Source organism: Cataglyphis hispanica, chromosome 4 (genome assembly GCF_021464435.1).
Source record: "Cataglyphis hispanica isolate Lineage 1 chromosome 4, ULB_Chis1_1.0, whole genome shotgun sequence".
NCBI classification, from domain to species: Eukaryota; Metazoa; Arthropoda; class Insecta; order Hymenoptera; family Formicidae; genus Cataglyphis; species Cataglyphis hispanica.
The window spans coordinates 6,378,062-6,387,392 of NC_065957.1; the positions used below are offsets into that span (position 1 = coordinate 6,378,062).

The 9,331-nt window shown below is 25.7% G+C and overlaps 1 protein-coding gene across 1 annotated transcript; it reads right to left on the reverse strand.

The window, feature by feature from the left end:
- Positions 1-2,707: 2,707 nt before the first annotated feature.
- Positions 2,708-6,512, reverse strand: LOC126849207 (ester hydrolase C11orf54 homolog). The gene is made up of 7 exons (XM_050590852.1): positions 6,374-6,512; positions 4,973-5,376; positions 4,805-4,903; positions 4,544-4,716; positions 3,948-4,203; positions 3,636-3,823; positions 2,708-3,301 (listed from the first exon to the last, which is right to left on the reverse strand). Exons 2-7 carry the CDS (start codon positions 5,337-5,339, stop codon positions 3,167-3,169), a joined length of 1,218 nt encoding a protein of 405 aa, XP_050446809.1. The 5' UTR covers positions 5,340-5,376; positions 6,374-6,512; the 3' UTR covers positions 2,708-3,166.
- Positions 6,513-9,331: the final 2,819 nt, after the last annotated feature.

Below are 9,331 nucleotides of genomic sequence, written 5' to 3' on the forward strand. Positions count from 1 at the left end.
ATCCTTTTCAGGAAGAATAACAAAACATAAATCTATATCGCCGATATTGACATTCTGAATAAAAAAAAAATGTTAGCAAAACACACTTATATTTTCAATACAAGTTTTATATAATAATTTAGTTTAGAAGTCATCGTTTTTATATGTAATTAGCATTCTTATTATTATATATTCCAGGCCTATTGCAGAAATGATCTAGATAATGAAGCAATTATATAAATATTCTATATATGCTTTTATAATATAGTAAAAAACATATTTTATCTTAATAATATGTATTATTTTAATGTAAACTATTATCTTAATGTAAATTGTATTATCTTAAAGTAGACTTAATGCAGAGATGTAGACTATTATTTTTACGTAGACACAAAAATGTAAAATGTGCCGTGCGTAACTTGGAATAAGATACTATTGTCTTTTGATATTTCTGTCAATTTTATGGGACAGTTAATGGATATATTTTTTATTACACAAATATTATTAAATTTGATTTTCTATATTAAAATTTTATAATTAAAATTTTTATCAAATTTTATCTTAAATTTAAAAATATATTACTTTTTTTAAATAATGAAATTAAATTTTCTTTACAAAAATTATATACGGATATTTTCATCATTGTTAGCTATCACTATCAGCATATGCCGCGCATTTCAACATAGTCAATTATTTACTCTGTTTTATTTTAAAAATTATTAAAAAATCAAGAAATAATAATAATGTTATATATATTTCTTTCATACAGTTTATATATATATATATATATATATATATATATAAACTGAATGTGGAAGGAATTTGTAAGAAAGAAAGAATTGGGCAATAGCAATTTTCTGCAAAATAATATATGCGGTCAATTTCCGGATATTGATTAATTTTCTTTTTCTGAATTCTATAAAAAATACTTTACATTTCTTCTAATATATTCTAATATATTAGAAATATTATCATAGCAATTTTTCTGTGTTGCTATTATTAATACAAAATAATATAAACAAAGAGATAAAAAAAATATAAATTGCAAACAAATGTTGCAATTAAAATAATAATAGTGCGATAAAAGAACAACTCTCTATTAGACGACAGAGAAATAGTTCGTATTGTTTTTGGTTTGATTTAAGAAATTTGCTTTATATTATAAGTCGATTTGCTTCGAAAAAATTTTTATTCTAAATTTTCTCTACAATAATATTCCTCTCTACATTAATATAAAATATGCGTTATGTATATTTTAATGATAGTTATAAATGATACGAATGATAAACAAGTGTTTATACGACCAAACTGGCAATTTATTGTTTGATTATTATATCACGACGTTTCGACCATATGGTTTTGGTCCTTATCAAGTGAAACTAAAATTACAATACAATAAATAATGATAGTCATGTTACAAAGAAAAAAATAGGATTAAGCAACTTACGTTATAATTAAAAAGTAGAAAGAGAAAAATCGAAATGTCAAACTGACATTGTGTCAACCACTATGTTTGGAATACTGAGATCAACTAAACGACCTTTATTAATTTATCGTATATGTTGTTTAAATTCTCTGTATCTTTTTGGGAATTAATAGTGTTGTCAAATTTTTTAATAAAAAACATTTCAGCTATTTCTCTCTTTCTTACATGTTTTTCGTTATGTAGAATATCAGGCGCTGACCAATCGAAGTCATGATCAAATTTTAATTTGTGTTTGCTAATTACGGATAAATTACTTTCGTGCATTTTTATATTATTACAATGTTCCTCGACTTCCTTGAGATACGAATGATATTTAACATTTACTTTTTTCAATATTTTTTATGCAATTATTTTGATAGTGCATTTTATAACGTGATGGAATGAACATAGAAAATATAAGCGTAGATGTACAATATATATATCAAAATACTGATAATATGGTTTTTGGAAAAATAATTTTTGTTATAAAAAAACTTAACTTTTATAGTAAAAGTAAATTTTTGTATAAATTATCCTTTTAAAACAATGATTTTCTATAACATTGCTAAATTTATAAAAGCTTGTGAAATATATTTACGTACATGTATATACAAAATATACAAATATATACATACATAATCATATGTTTATATAATATAAACATAAAAATTATTAATAAATATATAATAAATATATATACACACATATATGAATGTGTACTTCACAAACTTCTTGTAAAAAATATAATTTGACTCAAAATATTCTCACAAGTTATTGTATATTATTAGTAACAATATTCAGATTATTATTTATCAAAAACAATAATCTATTTTTATATATGTTACTATTCACATAAAATATTCTGGCACATTATAATAGTTTTCTTCAAAATAAAATAAAATGACAGCAAGAATAAGTACAAAACTGTATCGATTATAAATAATAACAAGTTAATAATTTTTGCTAAATTATAAATACATGTTAAATTTATAAATTGGCAAAAAGGTATAAATTATTTTTAATAATAAACATGTGATAAAAATAATTTGAAAAAAAGTAGATCAGATAAATCTACGTAAAAAATATAAATTTTTTAAGATAAAAAATATATATAATTAAAATGCTATCGACAAATTATACAATAGTTTTATTGTATAATTAAAATTGAACAATTAATGATGTCGATACAGTTTTATATTTATTTGTCTCATTTAATATGGAAGCTCAAACATATTTATGTATAAAGATATACTCTAAGAGTATATATTTATGTCTATTGTTCATGAAAAAGTCTAAAAAATTAATTATTTATCTACAGAAAAAGTAAGAGTATAAGTTTCTTAAGAAAGAATAAAATATGATCAAACTTCTTATGTAATGTTTTTCTAATTTCTTTCATCGTCAAGAGAAAATCAAGAGAAAGATTATTTGAGCTACTATTAGTAATTCAATGTCAATATCAAAATAATATAATATATTATATCATAATAATATGTTAATAAATTTTCCGGTTTATGTTCTAAAATAAAAGTTGTATTCTAAAATAATTCTTGTGCGAATCTAGAAATTTATGTAAAATATCTGAAAATGATATCTTTGTGATGATATCATGAATGATATCATAAAAGCCTTATGAATACATTTGACGTGAATTTCTCACGACATATAATATATTTATAGAAAGAATTTGATTTTATATCAAAGTATAAAAATTTGTTACATTTAGAAAATTGCACGTTCCGCTATATTAAAGTAACCGACGTATTCTGTTTCTTTTGGTGTGAGATCATCTTGGTATATGCCGGCCGGCTCACCATCAGAGAATACGTGAAACTTGAAACGACTATTTGTATATATCTACAGAATGTAAGATTTACGACACAATGAATGTTTTATAATATATGGAATAATATATGGTTAAAAAAGAAACTATTATAATATTATTGACATTATCAATAATATTATAATAGTTAAGCTAATCAGCGTAAAATTTTGAAATATAATGTATCAATTTGCTTAGCATATATCACATGTATAAGAAAATGTCTATAAATGCAAATTAATTAAATAAAAGTAAAAGAGAAACCAGCAAACCATTTGCAATTTTATGAGGACTTTTTTTATAATTGAGAAACTTAAAGGCAATTATATAAAAAATAATATCTGTATGTACACTTAAGAAATAACTTACAGTATCGTAAGTCTCTTGTCCCGAATAAATTTCGAATGGAGTATTGGCTACTACGCCAAGAGCTACTAAATCTTTACAATCATATGCATAAGTCCTGTGCATGGTCCAGTATCGGGTTTGTGGATAAGTCTCTTTTGTAATAGAGCATATCACTCGTCCTCCGTTTATTAAAAACACGCCACCTAAAACTAAAATATTGCATATGAAAGAATATTAATTTATAGACACATTGATTTTGTGAACCAATGTAATTACTTTTACTCTTTATTTATTTCATTTATCAAACTATTATCTATATAAGTCATCTCTTACCAACTGAAAATTTACAATAACGTAGCAGACAACGCTGTATTTCGCCTAGAATGTTTCGTTTGTGTCCTTTAATACGCACTCTGATCACCAGTCCTGATCTACCTTCATTGATAAAAAAGTTGCCCATCATAGCGCATACCATATGGCGAGGATCTTCAACTTTTTGTTGTTGTAAAAGCCCAACATTATCTTCATAAGCGATACGACTATTATTGTTAACATTGTCGGGTAGTACGGCTGTCGCATTCATAGTAAGCTATAACAAAAATTGCATTCCTATAAATAAACAGAAAACAATGAAGAAAAAAAGGAAAAAAGAAAGAAAGAAAAAATGAAAGAAAGAAAATGAGAGAGAGAGAGAGAGAGAGAGAGAGAAAGAGAGGGAGAAAGATGGCGATAAGATAAATAAGCAAAAATTTTTAAATAATAATGATAAATTAATGTAATTAAAATTAAACTTAATTTATATAGTTAAAATAAAAATTAATATAGTAAAAAAATAGTAACACTAAAATATTAATCCGCTTGCACATTTTATTCCTTTTTAAAAGCTCAATATGTTTTTTTTTGTGTATGAAAATTTCGACAATACATACAACACCGTTGTAAGGCATAGACGGTTTCGCGGCAAAACCTGCTCCAATAATAAAACTATCAAAAATACATTCAAGCAATTCATCTCGAATGTCATATATTTCGTCTACCGACGGGTTTGGTCTTATATTGTCTAAAGTACCCACGCGCAAAAATATTGGACTGCCAGATAATCCTGTTAAAATGTAAAATATATTATCATAAATTCTATAAATGTATTGCAATTACGAAAAATCAAGAATACTTGTTATTATATTTCTTACCATTTTTGGCAAGATTGTATGGCGATCTGGTTAAAGGAGGGCAAGAAACCACCTGAACGTCAAATTCATCAAAATGTGGGGTCAATCCGACTAAGAAAACTATATCATAAATTAATGACAATGTGTAAAGTATCGTACATCATTAGGTAAAAATTTTCATATACGTACCATTTTTTATATGTTCGAGAGTAGTTCGAAATAATCTATGTTCAGCTAATCCTTGTATATTCAAAACTCGTCTTCGGCGAGCCAAAAATGCAAAGGCTACATCATTCGGTATAAAATTAACATTTTCAAGATCAAAATTAACTTCTTCAACTCGTCTAATATTTCTTGCACGATTTGGTGCAGCATTTCCATTTCTGGCATCATTATTTTCTCTAACGGCATTACCATTTGGTGCAGCATTTTCATTTCTGGCATCATTATTTTCTCTAACGGCATTACCATTTGGTGCAGCATTGGCATTATCGTTCTGTCTAATATCTTCATTTTCGAGACGATTATTTTCTTCGCGTACATGGTGCGGATCCATGATCGATTTTAAGTATAAACACGATGTTATTAAATAACTGTAAAACATAAAAATGATTAGATTAGCAAATTATATATAAAATAAAACATCTAAACATTCCTGACTTTTGGAGATAAGAAAATATTATATTAATATTCTAGGTAAACAAGTTACTTTTCTTTTTAACTGAATTAATTTTATACTTAATGATCCAAAAATTAACTAAGTTTACGTTAAAAGTTATTTACTACTAAGCAAAAATTATCTCAGTTAAAGATAAGTAATATAAAAAAAATCTTTTATGATGTAATTTGGACACGTCCGTTTCATCTTTACTTTTAATTGTTAGTTACTTTAACAATAAATTAAAATAATTTAAAAATATTTATTGAATTTATATTGAATTTATATTGAATTTTAATAAAAGTGTCGTTTCAAAATTATAATCTGTCATTTCTTCTATAAAGTTATCATATACGAAAACAGATCAACAAGTTGATTCAGAATAACGGAAAATGATTTTAAATTCAAGTTGTTTTTATTTTTCTACATAATCCATTCGAAGGTCAACGCACTGAGTGCGGAGCTTCGCGAGAAGAAGCGAAGAGGAATTATACGATGATACATATCATATTAGTCGCTCTCTCACATAAAGCAAATATACAAAAATAATCAAGTTATTTTTCGATCCATTCTCGTACTAAACGACCTGGCAAAAACATGCGCCGAAAATGATATCGTTATATTGTGTTTTAGTAAACAGATAACTTTGATTATCAGGAATACAAAATTTTAACTTGTATAAAAAAAAGCTAACAAATTAATATTAATTTATTAAAAAATATATAATTTAAGTTAAAAATTAACACTTTTAAATTGACTAAATTCAGTTAAAAGTTATTAACTGCTTGCAGTATATGGAATAGATGTTAAGGTAAAATTGTTAAATGATCAATAATTTATGAAATATCTTATAATCATATATTGCTATAGTACACATATAAATGCAAATAAAATATACTTTTAAATATATATACAATATAATTTAGACTTACGTCCGATAATTTATGGTGTATTATTAGAGTTAATAATTAGTATATTCAAAAGTACGTTTCTTCTTTTATAGATCGTAAATATGAATATTTACACAGGACGTTTCGACACGAACTACTTCTTATATATGAAGAACTTTCTCTTATATATAACAGAAACGAGAAGTAACAAAGTAAACAAAATACAAGATTATCGATTAGGAGACAATGGTAACAAGTCAATGCGAAGATTGTAAATAAGCTTTAAATTTATCAACAAACTTTGATACAAATTCTTATAATTTCTTATAATTCTTTATTCTTTAAATAAAAAATCGATTTGGAAACAAAATCAAATTTATAAAAATTTGCGAAATTGGAATTTAGCTTCAAATTAGAATGCTCTCGCAAAATTTAAAGTGGTTCATTATCATGATATATTAATATTTTCTAATTTATTTAAACTTTATACGTGAACAATATTTGTATAATATGTATAAGTATTACAAAATTTATGTTATATTGTATATTCTTTATTTTTTGTTTAACTTCATAAATATTTACGGTTTACAGCATGCGCGAAATTTTTAGGCTTTAGTTATACGAGGATATATCGTAATATATATTTCAAATATTATGTTTAATTTTAAAAATGTCGCCAGTAAATAAATTAATAAACAAGTGTTTATACGACCAAACTAGCAATTTATTGTTTGATTATTATATCACGACGTTTCTTTGTAACATGACTATCATTATTTATTGTATTGTAATTTTAGTTTCACTTGATAAGGACCAAAACCATATGGTCGAAACGTCGTGATATAATAATCAAACAATAAATTGCCAGTTTGGTCGTATAAACACTTGTTTATTAATATATTTCAAAGTTGGAGTAGTTTTATATTACGAAACTTACGCCAAGTTCTCTCGTACTTTAATCATATCGAAAGATAGAAACTCGTGTAACTTTTGCTCCGACACGTGTCACAAAATAATCTTACTGATTATAGTAAAAATTAGAAAAGAAATATTTTTAAGAGAAAATAGAAAAAGAGAAAAATATAAAAAAGAGAAATAAATAAGGAAATGACGCGATGCAAAACTTTTCCTAATAGACAATTAATATTTTTCTCAGAAGCTTTATTACAATTGATGGAAAAAAATCTAACTTTATTAAAAAACTTCAAAACGTTCTCATGTTTAGTGGCTCGATTTCTTACATACATGATATGTAAACTCTGCAGTGGAATTTATATGAGAAAGAGTTGGGCAATAGCAATTTTTCTAGCATAATATACGGTCAATATACACATTAATATATATTGTACATAAAGAAGCTTTTTACATTTCTTGTTAAAGTTATAGAAATATTACAACAAATTTTCTGTATTGCTACTATTAATATAAAAAGATACAAACAAAAAAAATAAAAAAAAAATATAAATTGCAAACAAATATTACAAGTTAAATCATAATGTAGCGGTAAAAGAACAACTTGTCCTTAAAAGATAACAAGGTCTTGTCTATTGTTTTTTGTTTAATTTAAGATTTGTTTTATTATAAATCTTTTCATATTTTTATCAAAATAAAATAATTCAATAAGTTTAAAATAGCTTTCTCTTCTCGTTATTATGAAAAAAAACGAATGGCTAAATAATTAGCTCTGCCAATGTGAGTAAAGACGCATACGATCGATGTCAAAGTTCTCTTTCGAAGAACCTTAGTCGGGCAAACAAATAGTCGGAATTCATTATTGAAGTGTTGACGGGTACTCCTCGAAGTGGATCAATATAAGTTCCTAAGACCTTCGTTTTCTCTCGTCGCATATTTGTTCCAGAGTGCTCCCTTCGAAATCCATCATAGTTTTCGTGTGAAAGAGAATGTATCTACTTTATTATCATATACACCGGAAAATTTCACCGCTTTGTGATTTTCCGAGAAATTAAATTCTTTCCTCCGATAGGTAATAGACATAAATAAAATAAGAGATATCACACTATTTATTCAAGACAATGGGTTTTAAAGATTTTAGAAAAGAAAAGAGAAATGTGCGTATATTGTATTCTTATGATTAACATTTTAATGATTTTTTTTATTTTAATGACGTACGTAATAATCATAATTAAGTTTCTAAAATTTAATAAAAATTTGATGGATATAACGGATGTGCAAAAGTGTAGCGAGCTTTAGCCAAAGCAATGAATGTAATTTGCGAAAATATACGTTTCTTTTAATAATAAACAATATAGATATATATCGCATGCTCTCCATAAATTCAATCTTTTTTACACAAAGAAGCCTTTTTTACATAGCTTTTCATAAAACATTAATGCAGTTAAGTTATAAATATTTATTAACAAATATAGTCAATTAATATAAATTTTAGATAAAAATAAATTTTTTATTATATTAAAAATTTTTCGAATGCACTGAATTTTGTGATTTTTTTCCAATTGTGTTATACACAGAGAAAGGAAAATATTTTTAAAAACATTTATTATTACATTATGGAAACGTCACCTGTATTAAGTTCAGAAAGCATGTGTTGATACATATTTTATTTTATTATTATTATTATATTTTTTTTTTTTGATGTTTTATCTCTTTCGTGTTTTTAAGCCGTCTCGCGCTGACCTTCCAACAGACACGTCGTCACAAAATACATATCCGAGGAGAGTCCGCTTATTGCGCTTTTTCGAAAAAGCGCACTTCTCCATTATTATAACTCGTCTGCCGACGACGCACGTCAACCGCCGCGTTGTTCGCGCAGCGAGTTATGAAATATCACGGAAAGTCGGACGGGGAAATGTGCGGAATAGTAGGTCAGCGTTTACTATGCTGGAAGAATTTGTACGACGATGAAAGTGCGAAAAAAGGAGACAGAGAGAGAGAGAGAGAGAGAGAGAGAGAGAGAGAAAATTCACCGTTGAAATTTTGGCACCGAGCGAGTACAAGTTTTACGCCGTCGGCGCGAAGAGA

Bases quoted from the DNA above. Each gene is read 5' to 3' on its own strand.
- LOC126849207 (XM_050590852.1), bottom strand. From the start codon at position 5,339: ATGGATCCGCACCATGTACGCGAAGAAAATAATCGTCTCGAAAATGAA. The intron at 4,204-4,543 runs GTATGTATTGTC...TTTTTGTTATAG, and splicing joins CTATGCCTTACAACGGTGTT to CTTACTATGAATGCGACAGC. The intron at 3,302-3,635 runs GTAAGTTATTTC...TACATTCTGTAG, and splicing joins GACAAGAGACTTACGATACT to ATATATACAAATAGTCGTTT.